We start from the raw sequence: 18,909 nt of genomic DNA, 5'->3' as shown, positions 1-18,909 counted from the left end.
TTATAGAGCTGACATCATGCCACAGACATTCTCCACACACCTGTTGGCATCAGTCTGTCTGTCTGGAGAGACAATGGAGTGCACCTTCAGGGGTGAAGTGAAACTGCTGTGCTAACAGCACTGAACTGTCCTCCTTGGGGTGCAAGCCTGGCAGTGTGTGTGGAGGTCCTAGGCTGCCCAGACAGCCTCGCTAATGTGGTCCAAAGGAAAGCCGAGCAATATATTTGGCACCAGCTTGGCCATGGGAGTTGTGGGAAGGAAGATGGTGTACAAGGTCCCATCCCACCATCTTAGGGACTTTGTGTAGGGTTTGTTCCTTAGCCTTTTCTTCTCCCAAAGATATTCCACAAGGCAGGGGAGGCTGAGGGTGGTTTTCCTTCCCCCAGATGGACTTCCCTTCCCAGGTAGACGAGCCTCACCTGCCCTTCATTCCCCCCTAGAGCACGTGCAGAAACCGCCTTCTTCGCCGTTGGACCCAGAATTGGTCTCGCCCGCTCCATCCACTGGAGCTTGTCTTCGCATCCCGGGGGAAGCTCCCAACTCGACACACCATTGCGCATCTTATCCTACCTACTGGGTAGTTATGATTGTTTCTGAATTACCTAAATGAACACCCCCACCTAAACTGATTCCTTAACACCACATGGTCATGACTCAGAAAGTGCGGATTGGGATAGAGGATCAGGCCTTGTGACCGAGTTTCCACTTGTGGAGTAATGTGAAGGGGACCAGGAGCCCCGAGAAGGGTAGCTGTGCGTGACTATTACAAAGCTGCTGGGATGAGCTTTGCTTCTTCTAACTCATACAGGATTGGAAGCTGGGAGAAGGGACAAGCCCTAAGCCTAAGGCTAAAGGGTCTGTGTCTGGCAGGGTGGATTAAAGTCAGGTTTAAATTGGGTTCTTCTAAAAATAAATAAATCAGAATTTAATTTCTTTAAAAATGTAAATTGTAAGCTTTCTTTTAAAGACCAACTAGATTGACATTAATATCGTGTGAATACAAATACATGCTAGCCCTACCGTTATTCTCTAAACTGAATCCCTGCCTGTACCAGATACACTGGGTTAAATATGGAAATGAAGAACCGTTATGATCATTTTTCCAATATGAACATTTACACAGACGCAGGCATTTCATTTTCACCTGATGAAACATAAAGTGCTCTAAGTCTGCCCATTATTTATACTAGTGATCCTGTGCACTTTTATATCAAATAATTGTTAAACTGTGGCAGACTGAATAGCAGAGGGGAAGGGGGATGTTCCCTCTATCCATTTCACAAGGCTTCTTTGTCTGCTCAGGGACAATTGTTATTCAGCACCAGAGTAACTATTTGAGCCTAATATGGAAGCCTTAGGGGTGGTGATATCCAATGACGCTTGCCCATTCGCACATCACCCCCCCCATTTCTCTTCTCACCCTCCCCTCCAGCCCCACCACACAGGCCCAGAATCTGCTCCAGAGTTCTTGTTTTTTGGGAGGAGGGAGGCTGCAACTGGGAGGAGAAGCCCCGTTGTGCAGGCAGATTCCCACTCATACTAAGCTGGATCATTTGCCAGTTATCATAGACTGACTTACTGTGTTTCCCGCTGAAATGCTGTGAGGTAGATTTGCTGGTGTCCCGTATTTCACAAGAGACTGTATTTTTTGAGAATTTTAAGGAAAAACCATCTTCCACAAAAGCTGCTGCTTGCCTTCTATCACTGTGCCATACAGAGCGTGCTCACGTACGGTTTATATGTGTGGTACGGAAGCTGTACTTCTCAGGACAGAGCAGGGCTGTGTAGAATTATTAAAACAGCAGAGAGCATTATTGGCTGCTCACTCTCCACCTTAGAACAAATTTACACCACCAGGTGCCATAGAAAAGCACTAGACATATCAAGGGACCCAACGCACCCTGGTCACCATTTCTTTCAGCTCCTGCCATCAGGACGGAGATATAGAACAATGCAGGCAAGAACGAGCCGTCTCAGGAACAGTTTCTTCTCTAGAGCGATTTTGGCCTTAAATGGAAAGCCTGGACTTTGAAGTCATCTTATTTTACTTGTTATTTGTATTATATTTACTGTTTTTAATTAGGTTTTGTAGTTTTGGATTGTGCGGAATGCTTTATCTGAGTGGATGTAGCAACCGAGTAATTTCGTTGTTCCCGCAAGGGGACAATGACAATAAAGATATCTTATCTTATCTTATTATGTCCTTGTGCTAATCTGGAAGTAGAATGCATGAAGAACGTTCTCCTGTCCTGTAGAATATAGAAACAGGCCCGGCAACATATGATAGCCATGTTCAAATATATAAAAGGATGCCATATAGAGGAGGGAGAAAGGTTGTTTTCTGCTGCTCCAGAGAAGCGGACATGGAGCAATGGATTCAAGCTACAAGAAAGAAGATTCCACCTAAACATTAGGAAGAACTTCCTGACAGTAAGAGCTGTTCGACAGTGGAATTTGCTGCCAAGGAGTGTGGTGGAGTCTCCTTCTTTGGAGACTTGAGGCTTGACAGGCATATGTCAGGAATGCTTTGATGGTGTTTCCTGCTTGGCAGGGGGTTGGACTGGATGGCCCTTGTGGTCTCTTCCAACTCTATAATTCTAACATCCGATTAATCCACTAATGGCAAATCTACCAGGTAAATCTGCCTGATTCTGTGCCAAGTTCCTATTAGACGATAAGATTCCCAGTGTGACTTTGGCCGCTGCCAAGTTTCTGTCTGAGGTGGTCAGGATCAGAGATCAATTTGTATTAGACAAAAGTCAGAAACATGCCTAGTCTTATGATCTGTAGTCTGTGTGCTTTTAATGTACTTTACATGCACTGAATTTCATCTTGTGGGTCTTTGGGCTGCAATAAAGAATTGACTGAAAGACAAGCTTGATCTCACCCAGAATCAGCACATCTGTTTTGGCAGTATTTTTTTTTTTAATGGGGGGATCAGAATTATTTTGTTGACAATATTCTAGTTCATAAAAATACCAGAAAATGATACAAATTACAGGTCCACAAAGTGCAGGATTTCCGATATAGCTTTACAAAATGTACATGAACAGTGACAAAAATAGTTATTTTTAGAAATGAATCAGGTTTACAGCTCAAATGAAATAAAGCTCTTCAATGTATATAAAGTCTCTAAGCCTAAACTGCACTTGGAAAACATAGCACTGAAAAAACTATACATTTCCCTACTTCTTCTTATTCAGGTTTTTATGGGTTCCTTAATAAGTCCTAACAATCATGCAGAAAGACAATACAACAGTGTAACTAATGGAAGTGTTATACTCAGTCAAGCGCTGGAGGAGGAAGGAGAATGTCAAACGCAATCGGCAAGTTTGGCTCTTTCTTCAAATTGCTTGTCCACCACAAGTGACAAGGCTTGAAGGAAAGCTGTCGTTGTGACGTTAGGTGACTAGAATAAAAAATAAAAGTAAAACCAGTGTCAATGTAAGCGTATCCACCACATAAGAGAGGGAGGGACTGGCCCCATGGCACCCCAGCATTTTACAAGCAGAAGGTGAATTGCTAAATTCCATCAAAACTGGGGGGGGAAGCCAATAGGCAATAAATACATTAGAGCGGGCACGTCCAACAGGTGGATCATGATCTACCGGTAGATCACTTGATGTCTGTGGTAGATCACTGGCTCCTCCCAAACAAGCTCAACAACCTTGGCTCCCCTAAAAAAAGTTCAACAGTGTTGGCCTGCACCCCCCCAAAACAGGGCTTTCCTTCCTAAAAAAGGTCAACAACTTTGACCTGAACCCCAAAAAAGCGGGTAGATCACTGCCAGTTTTTAACTCCATGAGATAGATCGCAGTGTCTTGTGAGTTGGCCACCCCTGCATTAGAGCAAGTTCCAAAAGCCATATACATAATAATAATAATAATAATAATAATAATAATAATAACAATAACAATAATTTATTATTATTATTATTATTATTATTATTATTATTATTATTATTATTATTATTATTATTATTTATACCCCGCCCATCTGGCTGGGTTTCCCCAGCCACTCTGGGCGGCTTCCAACAGAAATATTAGAATACACTAATTTCTTAAAGATTAAAAGCTTCCCTAAAAAGGACTGCCTTCAAGTGTCCTCTAAAAGTCTAGTAGTTGTTTTTCTCTTTGACATCTGGTGGGAGGGCATTCCACAGGGCAGGTGCCACTACCGAGAAGGCCCTCTGCCTGGTTCCCTGTAACTTGGCTTCTCGCAGCGAGGGAACCGCCAGAAGGCCCTCGGCACTGGACCTCAGTGTTCGGGCAGAGCGATGGAGGTGGAGATGCTCCTTCAGGTATACTAGACCGAGGCCGTTTACAGGCCATACAGAAGCCTGAAATGGGTCACCAAACAGCACATGTTGTGGTTGGCCCCAAATACCTGGGTCAGAGGAAGCCAGCAAGTGAACACAGCCCATCCCTGCAGTAACAAGAATAAGTAGCATGGCCATACCTGAATGTAAAGCGCATGTGCCAGAAAAGGAAGTTTCCTTAAAACACGGCCACTAAGTCCTTCACTTTTCCTGTATTAATACAGAAGCATGAGAAGCATCAGGCTCACTTTCACAAATACGAGCGCATAAGGAAGTGTTAAGTGTGCTACGAATAGCAAAATTAGGATACGAGGTTGGTAATTTCTACAACATCTCTTGTTGTTGGTAGTCAGCAGCTGTGATGTTCAGAATTGATTCTCCCTAAGACCTAGTTCTCACAAAGAGCAGATGAGGAGATAAGACTGCACTTGTTCAGGTGGGAACTAAATTCTCCTACAGAAATTTCCCTGTATGCTGATATTTAGATGTTGGGAGGGGGAGGAGTTCTAAGTCTTGTCCAGAACCAGGGTGACGTCTTCCATTGCTTTTTGTAGGTTCATGCCTTGAAAAGCAGATTTACTTTTTAAAAAGAAAAGTATTCATTTTGATTATTATTCTTGCAATTTACTTTGTGACAAGGAGAGGCATTTTGCAGATAAAGCGCAGCAACTCTTTTTCACTATTGAACGTTTATTATTTCAGAGTGTTAATCAAACACAACAAAACAACTCTACATTCCCTGAGAAAGAGACTGATGAAATATCAAGAAAAAACACAGAACTAGCCTTAGATCACAGAAGCTCCTAGACCAGGCTTCCTCAACCTCGGCCCTCCAGATGTTTTGAGACTACAATTCCCATCATCCCTGACCACTGGTCCTGCTAGCTAGGGATCATGGGAGCTGTAGACCAAAAACATCTGGAGGGCCAAGGTTGAGGAAGCCTGTTCTAGGCCATAAAATGCAGTGGCCCACATACCTATGTTGATCACAGGTGGAAGAAGAGGACTAGTTAATGTCCCTTTGGAAAGGCTCCCCCCTTCTGGGTCACCTGGACGCAATTCATACTTGCCATAAGCACTTGCATTTTCAGTGCTGCGCTAAGTTATAATAGTTTTTCCTCTAGCAAAAAGCTCATTAAAAATCAAGGAATTTTATTGCCCTATTAGAAGCAGCATTATTTGCTTATTTTACCCCCCCCCCCCAAATTACTAAACCTGCATAGATCCCTCAAGAAACAGCAGAGGAGAATTTCTCACTTTGGCTTGTATTCTGAGAACACAAGCATTTTATTTCATGGGAGAGTATGTGAAGAACCACAACCTTCACTTTACATGTGAGGGTAAAATTAAAAGACAGATAAATCAAGCCAGGAATCCTACCTTGAAATTTCTCTCAATATGAGACTCAATTTCGACACATCGCTGTCTAAATAACCGATCACCTCCAGCTCACGGAGTGTCAGCAGCTGCTGCCGAGGATATATTATCTGGCACTTGGGAGGAAAAAGATCGTCTCTGTAAGAAATGTATCAATCTCACAACTGCATTACTACTCAAAACATAACAAAGGTTGGTGAGAACACGCATCACTCCAACTGTGGAACTCCCTAACAAGGGAGGCAAGACTGGCCCCACATGGGTTCACCTTCAGGTGGGAAGTAAAAACCATGTCTATTCCACACAGCTCTGAATGATTTGCAGATTGTGAAGGTTATTCCACTCCTCTGAGTTTTACACACACACACACACACACAGTCCTTTTCTCAATCTGGTTTGTTTGAATGTTTTGTATACCACCTTGCGGGTTACAACGAAAAAAAAAACAAATTATATTTTTTATTTTAAAAAATCCCCACATGCTGTCTACTAGTAGCTCACCAATATCTAGCACAGGTAAGTAACAGAATGAGCATTTGGAGGTAAATGATGGAACAACGATAATTAAACATCTGTAAGCAGAAAGGGACGCGGGTGGTGCTGTGGTCTAAACCACAAAGCCTAGGGCTTGCTGATCAGGTCGGCAGTTCAAATCCCCGCGACGGGGTGAGCTCCCGTTGTTTGGTCCCAGCTCCTGCCCACCTAGCAGGTTGAAAGCACGTCCAAGTGCAAGTAGATAAATAGGTACCACTCCGGTGGGAACAGGGCCGGCCCTACGTGCAGGCTGGGTGGCGCAGGGCAACATGGCGCCGGCCCGCCCGCTGGCTGGCCGGTCTGCTGCGCAGCTGCGCGCTGCGCCCACCGCGCTGGGAAACGGGGTGGGAGGGCGCCGGAGAGATTGCGCTGTGCCTGCCCGCCCGCCCACCGCGCAGCGCCCACCGCGCAGCGCCCACCGCGCTGGGAAAAGGGGTGGGAGGGCGCCGGAGAGATCTGGCGCACCACGGCGCCAGGGACGCTTAAGACGGCCCTGGGTAGGAAGGTAAACGGCGTTTCTGTGCACTGCTCTGGTTCGCCAGAAGCAGCTTAGTCATGCTGGCCACATGACCTGGAAGCTGTACTCCGGCTCCCTCGGCCAATAACGCAAGATGAGCGCCGCAACCCCAGAGTTGTCCACGACTGGACCTAATGGTCAGGGGTCCCCTTAACTTTAAGGAGAAAGCAACAATAGGAACAAATATACCCACTGTATGGAAACACCAAGGTATGGAGAAGCAGTTTGTTTGTTTTTTGAAAAACCCAAAAGAGGTTTTTAAAAACCTGAAATGTGGTACAAACTGCTCATGCCTCCCTCCCTCTGCTCTGAAACAGATGCTCTGGGCTCATGTGGGGTGGAGAGAAGAGAAGGAATGTGTTCCATTTCCTTTAAGGGTCAGGTTGCTAATTCAAAGGGAACAATGACTTCCCTGTTCCAGGACTGAGAAAAGGGGAGAGTTGATGTGCTCCTAGGATTTTCTTCATGGCTCTGCTGAGCTTCAGCAGCTGCCCAGTCCTTTTCTCCTCCTTCGCTCAGAAGGGCGGCAGGTGATCACAAGATAGCCCTCCCTTTATAGCTGGATGGGAGGTGGAGAAAGCCTGGGCACCCAGTCAGACAGCTCAGCTCCCCCCACCTTCTCTCACAGCCAAGAGGAAAGCAGAGCCAGCCTGACCACACTGTCACTTGCTAGAGGAGGCCGGCCTCACCAACACCCACCTCTCCACTGACTTGGGGCTGCCTCCTGCTTGGGCAAAGAGGGCTTTGAAGTCTCACACATACACACCTTCTAACGTTTTGTTGGAATTCTAGGATGCTGGCCGTGCCTCTAAGGATTTGATGCAATGTGGATGCTAAGAGCTTCTGAGTGTTTACCTTCATTAGTTCCTCCAAGCAAGAAAGATATATTTTGAATACTGCTTCAGCAGAAGGTGGGCCAATGTATTGCTTGATATCTGCTCTGTCCACAAAGGCCATATCAATTTTCTCCGTGATATTTGAAGTCGTCAAGATAACTACATTAGGGTACCTTTAAGGAACACACAGAGATGTTGTAACACTAATTTCATAGGTTCAACACTTGAAACTTTCCACTGTCAGTTACATTTGCATTGACAGCCTCTTGGGTACATGGCTGGTGACTGCACCTGAAGAACTTAATCTGAAATTTTTGCCATGCCACTCTGCGGCTACAATAGCTAAGAACGTACTTTGAATCTAAAAGGTGAAAGCTGAGGTTTAGAGGACTCCAAAGGACACTGGGAGTGGACATCAGTGTTGTAGGGGGATCTACTGCCTCGACAACTAAAGGGACCCACTCAAAACTGGACAAATGAATCTGGATGCTTTCTAATGAAACCTGGATGGAGAAATTATCCTGTAAGAATGGCAAATATCACCTGATCATATTTTATGCCAGGTGGGAGGATATAAATGTTGCCTTATTAGGGCCTACTAATCAGATCTTGTAAATTAGCTCCTTTGCTTTTGTGCCTTCCAATTGTTCCTAGGCAATTTACGGAATACCCTTCCAGGAAAAGTTATAAATGTAGTTTGTTACCTTTTGATCTGATCAATTTGGGTCAAGACTGCATTTACAACCCGGATGGCATCAGAAGGTTCTGTACCTGCCCGAAAAGCACTCCGTGCTGCTGTGAGACTTTCCACCTTAAACAAACAAACAAACAAACAAACAAAACTAGCTCTCACAGATTTTTAGGAACAGTAATCACAGTAGCACATATATTTAATGCATGTACAGCTATCCAGCATTCAGGAGGCATCTATGCAAAACAATTCAATCAGTCACATTTAGGACTTTCCTTGTCCTGTCAATTAAGTTGCCATCTACAGCAACTCTCAAACACCATTTATCATAAATGTAAAAAGGGACTAAAAATAAGTTGTGCTAAAATAATACGATCATCTTCTTGCCAATCAAAATTGCCCCTTCTGCCATTCTATTTCCCACCATGACCCAGAAATGTAGTGTAGCCAATGTTTCAACATTTAAAATGGTGCTGTGGCCATACCTCATCGATCAGTACAAATACAAGGGCATCTTTGTCTTCAATTAATTCTTGAATCTTCTGGAACATTTTGGTAACCAGTTTGCCACTCTGGAAAAAAAATTGATGTGTAAAAAACAATGCATTCCTTTCTGCTCTCCCAGCCTTGCCATTTGGCACTTTCCCAATCACCTCCGGTGACCAAACGTGGGCACTTGCTGCCGCCACAACAGCTATAACAGCAGAAACAGAACTGTTCTTGACCTGCGGGCTCAACCTTGGTGGGGATGATGGAGAACCTGAAAAGGGGTGTTAACATTCCGCTGGGGCAAAGGGCCATGTGGCAGATGGGGCCTTCCTCCTCCAAGAAGTCTAGGTGGCAGAGGATCCTTATGGGATTTGCAGGTGTGACTGCACACAGTGCTCCCATCTGGCTTAGAACGAATGAACATTTTTTTGCTAACAGGGAGCATCAAGCAGAGTTGCTGACTTTTTCCCTTGTAGTTCCTTCTCTGTGGTTTTAGGAGAAGGTAAGATAGGTGTCCTGCTTTATTCCTCTTCTAGCAGCACAATCCACTGTGTTCAGGCAAGCAAATAGAGAATTGCAGTCTTAGACAATATGCTAAATCAGAGATCAGCCATAAAACCTCTTTATCACCAGATATGAGGTGGTGAAGACACGGAGCAATGGATTCAAACTTCAAGAAAGAAGATTCCACCTAAACATTAGGAAGAACTTCCTGACAGTAAGAGCTGTTCAACAGTGGAATTTGCTACCAAGGAGTGTGGTGGAGTCTCCTTCTTTGGAGGTCTTTAAGCAGAGGCTTGACAGGCATATGTCAAGAACGCTTTGATGGTGTTTCCTGCTTGGCAGGGGGTTGGACTGGATGGCCCTTGTGTTCTCTTCCAACTCTATGATTCTATGATTAACTTTCTCTTCCTTGAAAAGAACATAACGCCAAAGGAAGCTGGAAGCTGGACACTCTTTCCCACTTCCTTTCCCAGCTCTATGTGCTTTTCAGGATTCAGGGTAGTTCTATTGGATCTAGGCTTTACACAGATCTCTTGTATTTACGGAAATACCTTTGATTACAAGGCAGACAGTCCCCCTGACTAGCACTACTGAACTTGTAGAGTCACAAAATGTTGCAAATTAGAACAACGGACTCATAATACATCTATTAACCACTGGAAGAACAATTATTGTCAGGACATGGAAATCGCTACAATTATTACTCATGGACCAGCAATTTGCCAAACAGCGTTACCGGGAAAATTGACGCAAAAATTAAAGAAGCAAGACGTCAAAAGAAACACGAGAATTTTTGTGTAGCCCAATGTGACTTTACTGATTACACAAATAATGAGGTATATGGTAGAACAGAACCCAAAGCTTACAGCACAGTTGGCGTGCATGAAGTATACATTTTATTTTCTTCCTTCTTCTCTTCCTCTCCTCCTTCCTATAAATACTTATCGTTACTGATGCAAAATACATTTTACTCATGGTCACCAATCTAAGCAATGCACAATCATTGCGTATCTGTTATAACTAATAATTTTGCTTTGTCAATGTATTTAGAAATGTGTCCTTTTTTTAAAGTGTTGTGTGTGCATGTTTTCTGTCTCTCAGAGAGGCCTGACCCAAGCGAGGGAAGGGGAAGAGAAGCGACTAGAGGGAGGGTGCAAGAAGCAGAAGGCTGGAGAAGGGGTAGGGTTCCTGTGCTAAAAAGAGGGTTAGCCATTCACTCCACTTATTAGGCCTCTACCATTTTTCTTACTGTGGCACTGTCGCATGAGGTAGCTCCATTTTTGTACAATCTCCACAATCCACTTCATTTTGTCTAAAAGGCTGTACTGGAGAACATTATTTTCTCTGCATCAGGTTCATGGATACAGTATTTACTTTTGCAGCAAAGAGTAAAAAGAACCATGTGCTAAAACACAGCATAAGATCCTGAGCTACTGGGCAAATTTGACAGTATCTTCAAACCACTGCATAGGCAGGAAACATTCTCTGAATCACAAAACTGCTAAGAATGTTGCATAAATGCTTACCTCAGAAAACCACTTGGAGAAGAGGCTATGGCTGTTTATCTCTATCAGCTGTCCATAGCGATATCTAAAATTTAAGTGAAAAAGCAGGGAAACCATTAATGCTGCTGGTACTCATATAGCTCATAGGGAAAAGTCCAGGAGTGCAGTCTTAACCCTGCAGAAAGTGAAATTTAGTCGAGGGCAAGGGCTGCAGCTTGATGCTTCACTAGCAAACGGTCCTTGGGTCAGTCCTCAGGCAAAGGCGAGTGAGACGGGAAAATGCTCTGACTTGGCATAGGACAGCTTCCTATGTTCCCAACTTATCCGTAGGAGTGTTTCCCCAAGGATCCTGGTGAAATCTAAGTTCACACAGCATGATCCAGCCCCCGTTAACTTTCCCATTAAAGCTGCAAGCACCTACGTATGTGCTTAGATCCCCACTGAAAAAATGCTCAACTTGTCATTATAAAAAGTGCTCAACCTGTCATTATTTGTTAAATAATTTAGAATTTCAATATCCAAGTTGTTTCAACTACTTTGGGACACAGTATTTTATTTTCTCACTTTCTAATACAAAAGCATAGCATTGCTTTTAATTTCTTCCATCCAAGAGTTCATCTTGCCAGTGAGGAGGCACAGAACAGAAGGAACGATCCGCTGGGAAATTCTTTCCTGCAAGTCGCAGGCAAATGAAATGGAGCTGCATAGCACAGGAAAAGCAGAGCTGTTAGACTAGGTACTATCTTAATTTCTAAGATACCAAACAGTTATCTGAATTACCTATGAGAAAGTCTAATAGTCAGCTTCTGGGCCAGTGCTTTACATAGTGAAGTTTTACCAGTTCCTGGAGGACCTGCAGTTAAAGTACAGAAAACATAAGTATTGAACACATACCTAATTTTGTAAGTTGCTTTGAGTTACTTTTTGATTGGGGGGGGGGAAGGCAGGGGCTAACCAGTTTAATCATCATCTCCAACTAAATTATATTTGTGGCATGCTTCATATGTTTGATAAAACTGAAGCAATTGACTTCTGTCTAGTATTTTAAGACTCCTTTTGTACATTAAAATATACACTAACTTGTGGTTTAGTTCAACAACCACAAACCATGGCTTGTGTAAACCATGGCTATGTGTCACCTACGAATGAGGCCAAGAACGTGAAGTACTTTCAACACTTTAAGGGTGCTATATAAAGGCTAACTATGACAAGTATAAGTCCTGTATAAAACAGCAAAAATTAAATATAAACTTTACCATGTAGCAGAACAACTCTATTCCACGATATCAAGTTGCTGTTGACATTTCTGTCAGAGAACAGTAATGTCGTAGTCACATAATCTAATAGCTAATTGAGCAGAGAGAGAGAAAGGGGTGGGGAGAGAGAATTAAAATTCCACATTATAACTGAATTATTCAGTTGTTTTTTAAAAAATGAAGCACTCTCTTTTTCTCAATGATGGCAAAAAGGAGGTGTGAACAGTAACCACCACATTGGAATATCAGAACCCAGTCTTGTGTTAGCAGGCAAATATCACAAGACTTCCAAGATCAGTAGGCAATAAAAACTAACACCTATAGCTGTGAAATTTGTCAGATATCCTGCTGCCTCTGGCACTTCCAATATACAGTATTTACAGAATGTTTGCACAAACATTCATTTCCACTATTTGTTTTGTTTTTTGTTTGCTGAAGTCTTGTGTCTATTCTGGCAGACATTCCAAAAACAGTCTGTTGAAATGTTAATGTAGTATTGCATCCCATTCGGAAAACAATCCTGTTCAGAAGACTTCGTTCCTTGGAAGAGTCACAGGCAATTTCTCATTTCCCATGATTAACTGTGTAAGGATCTTGAAAGACATTTTCCTACACACTGGCAAATAAGTTGTACACTTATGAACCAATGTACCTAATCATTTAACTTGTGCATAACAAAAAGGTTGTTCAGTTGCTATGGGATGCATGCCCAGCTATTTAGGCGTTTAAACAGTGGACAGGGTAGTAAGAATATAGAGATTCCATACTCAAGTCTTGTTTACAAGCCAATAAAAAGTTGCTAGCCTGCAAAGTTTTCTACTAATCAACTTATGGATAGCACAAAATTTTAAAACAAAGGCATAACTTATTAATTTGCTCAGCATCCCCAGTGCCACCCGGACATCCCACTTTCCACTCTTCCCATCAATAGTGCAACTTTAAACTGTGATCCTATATCTGCGTATTGGATCCGGCCCAATCATCTTCTAAATCTGGCCCATGATATCAGCATGTTTTTACATGAGTAGAATGTGCTTTTATTTAAAATGCATCTCTGGGTTATTTGTGGGGCATAGGAATTCATTTAATTTTTTTTCCAAAATATAGTCCGCCGCCCCCCCCCCCCAAGGTCTGAGGGACAATGGACTGGCCCCCTGCTGAAAAAGTTTGCTGATCCCTGCTCAAGATGATAGATAGATCAACATATGGAGACCAAGGGACTATTTCCAAGTGGTACAGGAACACTGACTATTACAGCAGAGAGGGGGAGGGGACAGAACAGAACAGGGGAGGATCCTTTTGGAAACTCATTAAATGCAATCTACTGTACAGGTAATTAAAATTAATGGGGACCCTAAAGGAAACATAAATCTTCAATAAACAGTGAGAATGTTTAGGAATGATACAAAACTACTTATTTTTGCAAAATCCCAGAGCAATCTGTACATAAATAGCCCGCTACAAGCAGCTTGGAGAAACTTAAGAGCCATAGAATCCGAAGAGAAAGAAACAAGGAGAGGAAATGCAAATAGATAACAAAATGGTCCAGCAACAGAAGCAGTTTTTCCAAGAGCAGCCCTTAAAGCTGTATTTTCCAATCACGTTTTTGTTTTTTAAATGGGTGGATTATCTGTCACATGCAGGTGTGATAAGCTCATTTTCTATGGTGGTAAGGAAATTTCTGTCCTGGTTTATCCAAAAATGGCACTGAAAGCTGCAAAACTCCTTGTGGTCACTCCTTGCAGTCCAAACCAAACCAAACCAAACCGCTTCTGAACCTGGCTTCCGCTTCCACTCTGCCTTAATGGAGGCAGCCTCCACGACAGTGGAAGATTGTTGGGCAAAGGAAAAAGAAGGATTATTGAGGGTAATTATCCTTGCAAATTCCCTCCAGGGAATGGGCTTCACTTGCAATTCGTCTCGGTACCTGGCTCTCGCTCCGGCATTGGATGTGGGGAGCAGGGCATAGCTGTCAAGTTTTCCCTTTTCTCCCGAGGAAGCCTATTCAGCATAAGGGAATTTCCCTTTAAAAAAAGGGAGAACTTGACAGCTATGGAGCAGGGAGGTGCCGAGTGCAAAAGCACTTTTCCTGCTGAAAACCCTCTGATGCCTCCTTAAGAGGCAGAGGTTCTCCTATTACGGTAAATTGTATAACTGGGTATTTGAAAGATTGGTACTGCAATTCGTCTCGGTACCTGGCTCTCGCTGTTATTGGACTGTTATTGGACTGTAATTGAAAACTAATTTTAAAAAATTATGAAAAATAAACAAAGTGCTTCTGAACTTGACACAAGCCTGAGTAAGAATGGACAACTCATCTAGTGCAGTGAAAGTTTACAATGAAGAACCGTTTATAGCCCAGATAAAAACTTAATACTTTCAACTTACATCTGATTTTATCTCAGCATCATAAATAAGGCTCTCCCATAGACCATGGAATTCAACTGAAACATAGAACCATTAGACATCATTTCCAATGTGTAGTTTTGCAAATCAAAGTATCATTTTGAAACCCAACAACCCATTTGCTACTTAATGAATTATACCAACTTTTCTGGGAACTTAATAAAATAGAGCTGCATTCTTTGCACTGAACATACTTATGAACACACATACATAGGATCGCATAATATTTCTTATTCCAGTTAAGACAACATGATGGATTTTAACCTTGGTGTGGGACCTGTTCCCTTCCAAATGTTGCTGGACTCCAGCTCCCAATGGGCAGTGATGACAGGAGTTGTGGTCCAGCAACATCCAGAGGGTGAAAGATTCCCCACCTGCAATCTACTAATCACCTGTAAATTTGAGCCAAGTCATAGAAAGAGCTTTTTGAGCCCTCCACCTTGCTTACTGGGCTCTGAGAAGTTTGTGTGAGATCTAGGACTCCTCTTGTTCTTCATTTATTTTCATGCATAGCTGCAATTGTAGAATCATAGAGTTGGAAGGGACCACTAGGATAATCTAGTCAAGGGGGAGGCAACCTAAGTCCCATGGGCCACAAGCGGCCCACGGAGGTCGTTTAGCTGGCTCACGAGCTGCCCCTGAACCGAGCTGCCCGCTCGGCGAGTCCCCACGCACTGCACTAAACCGGCAAAGCACAGCACAGGGACTCACTTCCGCAGTGCTGGAAATCGTGTCTGCACATGCGCAGATATCGTGCCTGCGCAGATGCCGGAAATCCCACCTGCACAGATGCCAGAAATCAGGCGCGCGTACTTACGTGCGCCCGCAATCTGGCCCACAGAGGAATCTCCGCTGGAGTGAACCGGCCCAGGCAAGGTAAACCTTGCCAACCCCTGATCTAGTCCAGGAATCTTTTGCCCAACATGGGGCTCAAACCCCCATTACATGTAAGTGGCAGGACCAGTGTACTCTAATTTAGTGTTCTATGCAGTTTTCAATTTCTTGCTTGCTCCCATCACAGTTTTAATCTAAATCTGCCCCTGTCCACATAAATAATCAAACCATCCTCCTCTTGACTAGTACATTCTAATCCTATGCTGTTCCAACCCCATCAGGACCATCTTAAAAACTGCACGTAATTTAAAAATACCTGCTGGTAACACCCAGTGATTAGCCGCAACAATATTCTCATCCTCTGCCTCCAGATTTTCAGCACTGGGCCCTTCTTCACCGAGATGAAAAATGTGAATGGAAAGGCTGCACTTACTCAGATTAATTGCCTTTAATGAAGAGGGAAAACCACATGAGAACTCTCTGGCAAGCAATCTGGATACATCTTTTAAAATTATGGGTGTGTGTGCAAGAAACACTCTTCATATTAAAAAAGTGGCACTTCCAGGAGAAATGCTGTTGTCCACCCATTCTCTGTCATGTCAGTTTTCTATCTGGCATTCTATTTTCACACGAGGAGCATTCAGAACTGAAATCTTACACAATGCATGCATTCTCCAGTAGCAGTTGGAAAAGGGGAGCCAACAATACGGGGGAATTTGGATTGCAGAAAGCATTCATGATCCAGACTTAATGCACTTAACAGCAATTGTAGTGGACGTTACTTCCGCTCTCATGATCTCATTTCATAGTAACAAGCTGCAGCCTTCCACCCCACCCCCCCAATAAATTTTGAATAAGGTAAGCCATAAGGTAATACCTGTCTCTCCTTCAACTTTAGCTCTGTGTCCACAACTGCAATGGACTGCACATTATTTGTCAGGAAATAATCATCAAACTCAGTCCATTTGTAATCACCAAAGACCACAGGATGCCTTTCTAGTAGTTTTAAGACACCCAGTTTGATATCCTCTTTCTTTGCAGTGCTGGGTAAAAGAGATAAACAACATAGCTTCAGGCATAACTGTTACAGCTAGAAAAGACCCAGTGCAAGGAAACCCCACCCACCCACCCACTCAAAGGCCGTGAAAGGTATGCCCAGCAGCTAACCCTCACACTCTTGATTATGGTATCCTACAAGGGATTGAGCAAGCTGCTCTTAGCTGAAGGGCCTGCAGAAAGAGGAAAAAATAAAACAAAATCTACCTGCCTAAACCTCATGCACTAAGCTTCACTGTACATCAGCTAAATGGGCACAGGTTAAAATACAGTGGTACCTCTGGTTGTGAACAGGATCCATTCTGGAGGCCTGTTCACAACATGAAAAGGCCGCATCCTGAAGCGCCGCATCTGCGCAGGCGTGATGTAATTTGGTGCTTCTGCGCATGCACTGAACCCGGAAGTAACCCGTTCCAGGACTTCCAGGTTCGGCACGTCCGTATCCTGAAAAGACGCATTCTGAAGGGGACGTAGCATGAGGTATGACTGTATGCTTTTTAGCCACAAGTATACAAAAAGTAAAGAACGCTAGAGAGTTCCAGAAAAACATCTACTTCTGCTTCATTGACTACGCAAAAGCATTTGAATGTGTTGACCACAGCAAACTATGGCAAGTTCTTAAAGAAATGGGAGTGCCTGATCACCTCATCTCTCCTGAGAAATCTCTATGTGGGACAAGAAGCTACAGTTAGAACTGGATATGGAATAACTGATTGGTTCAAAATTGGGAAAGGAGTACGACAAGGCTGTATATTGTCTCCCTGCTTATTTAACTTATATGCAGAATTCATCATGCGAAAGGCTGGACTGGATGAATCCCAAGCCGGAATTAAGATTGCCAGAAAAAATATCAACAACCTCAGATATGCTGATGACACAACCTTGATGGCAGAAAGTGAGGAGGAATTAAAGAACCTTTTAATGAGGGTGAAAGAGGAGAGCGCAAAATATGGTCTGAAGCTCAACATCAAAAAACTAAGATCATGGCCACTGGTCCCATCACCTCCTGGCAGAGGGGAGAAATGGAGGCAGTGAGAGATTTTACTTTCTTGGGTTCCATGATCACTGCAGATGGTGACAGCAGTCACGAAATTAAAAGACACCTGCTCCTTGGGAGAAAAGCAATGACAAACCTAGACAGCATCTTAAAAAGCGGAGACATTACCTTGCCGACAAAGGTCCGTATAGTTAAAGCTATGGTTTTCCCAGTAGCGATGTATGAAAGTGAGAGCTGGACCATAAAGAAGGCTGATCTACACATGGTTTTGAGCCCCACCATGTCTAGTCAACTTCTGGGACTTATTGTTTGTCCCCCACCCTGCCGCAGCACATGACATTCTGCTGGGGCTTTCTGAAATGGAAATTTTTTAACTAACCTGTTTGATTTTTGATGAACTTCTACATGTATCTGCAAGGATTCACATTCATTATGAAGAGCCAGTTTTAAGTCACCTGCAGCTTTGTCCATTTCATAGAAACCTAACTGAAAAAATAGACATTATACTATATCTAAGATCTGGGAGATCCTTATTGGCAACTGTAAAAATATTGGTTTATTGTAGTGCTCATTTTCCCCTTCTACCCTAGTGTCAATTCTATCAAATTTATATCATTCACATCAAAGCAACTGTGATAATAAATACGTAGAAAATGATGGTAGAATTGCAATGTTCAATCTGAGCAATGTGACTGAAAGTTAGTAAATAACTGAGCACATAACAGAAATAGAAAAACTATATGGAGCTATCTCCCCCCCCCTTTTCCTCTTGTACATGTTTCATGAGATGTAATTTTTGCACATAAAGGTATAACACCCCCCCCAAAAAAAAATGTGATTGAGGAGTAGTCTAGAAGTAGCAAAGCAACCTGAATACCAATGGCATCGTTATGAAAAATTTAGGCTAGCTGAGTTCAGGCAATACATGTAATGTGACTTTCCCCACAATAATACATCTATATTACCAAAATATCACTTGCGTTAAGACAATAACGTTAAGCTATCTGGGTTAATTTGTTAGACAAGTAATTTGAACTGCTTTATCGAAGTGGGGGTAAAATCATCGCCTTCCTTGATGCTTCTTTAAATATATTCTGTGTTTTCATGTTGTGAGCCGCCCTGTGATCTTTGGGCCAAGAGTGGCATACAGTACAAATTTAGTGATGATAGATAGATAAAACAAAGCAGCCAAAAACAACGCTATAAAAGTAAATAAATACGATCATCCAAAGCTGTCCACCTACCCGCCCCAATTCCGTGGTGGCACGAATATTATTATTATTATTACTGGTCATTCATTATTTATTTGCATTTCTATGGTGGGGAGGCTCGGCCGCGGGAGGAGCGGGAGGGGGGCTCACCTCGACCGAGAGAAAGGGCCGGGGCTTCTCTGGGCTTCTCTCGCTCCTTCCTTCCGCCTTCCAGCCTCCCAAGTCAAAATTCCCGCCCTTCTCATCCCCAGCCGGGTCGCCTCCCGGTTTCGTCACTTCCGGCCACGCCCCCTTTCCCCCTAGGTCGAGAAGAGGCGGCTTCCTAGGCGGCCGGGGAAAGTGCTTCCTCTTTAGTCGCCGGGGCCCTTCGTCACTTCC

At 43.3% G+C, this 18,909-nt stretch overlaps 1 protein-coding gene across 3 annotated transcripts; it reads right to left on the bottom strand.

Annotated features, from left to right (window-relative positions):
• Window positions 1–2,905: 2,905 nt before the first annotated feature.
• TRIP13 (thyroid hormone receptor interactor 13) lies at window positions 2,906–18,816 on the bottom strand. Of its 3 annotated transcripts, none has more exons than XM_035136136.3 (14): window positions 18,682–18,816; window positions 17,700–17,806; window positions 16,145–16,310; window positions 15,584–15,713; window positions 14,416–14,471; window positions 12,028–12,118; window positions 11,552–11,624; window positions 10,793–10,856; window positions 8,759–8,845; window positions 8,287–8,393; window positions 7,602–7,755; window positions 5,699–5,811; window positions 4,459–4,528; window positions 2,906–3,409 (listed from the first exon to the last, which is right to left on the bottom strand). In XM_035136136.3, exons 2-14 carry the CDS (start codon window positions 17,789–17,791, stop codon window positions 3,314–3,316), a joined length of 1,299 nt encoding a protein of 432 aa, XP_034992027.1. In that variant the 5' UTR covers window positions 17,792–17,806; window positions 18,682–18,816; the 3' UTR covers window positions 2,906–3,313. The 3 variants fall into 3 exon arrangements, with proteins under 3 accessions (XP_034992027.1, XP_034992028.1, XP_088512478.1); XM_035136137.3 differs by having other exon boundaries at window positions 17,700–17,802; window positions 18,682–18,796; XM_088656352.1 differs by having other exon boundaries at window positions 18,565–18,783.
• Between the last annotated feature and the right edge of the window lie 93 nt (window positions 18,817–18,909).

Source organism: Zootoca vivipara, chromosome 12 (assembly GCF_965207765.1).
Source record: "Zootoca vivipara chromosome 12, rZooViv2.hap1.1, whole genome shotgun sequence".
Lineage (NCBI taxonomy): Eukaryota > Metazoa > Chordata > Lepidosauria > Squamata > Lacertidae > Zootoca > Zootoca vivipara.
Note: the sequence above shows the minus strand (reverse complement) of the source record. Positions and strands in the feature narration are given on the sequence as shown.

Bases quoted from the DNA above. Each gene is read 5' to 3' on its own strand.
- TRIP13 (XM_088656352.1), bottom strand. From the start codon at position 18,615: ATGACCAGTAATAATAATAATAATATTCGTGCCACCACGGAATTGGGG. The intron at 12,119-14,415 runs GTAAGTTGAAAG...CTGCTCAATTAG, and splicing joins ATGCTGAGATAAAATCAGAT to CTATTAGATTATGTGACTAC. The intron at 10,857-11,551 runs GTAATTCAGATA...CTTAAATTTTAG, and splicing joins ACTATTAGACTTTCTCATAG to ATATCGCTATGGACAGCTGA.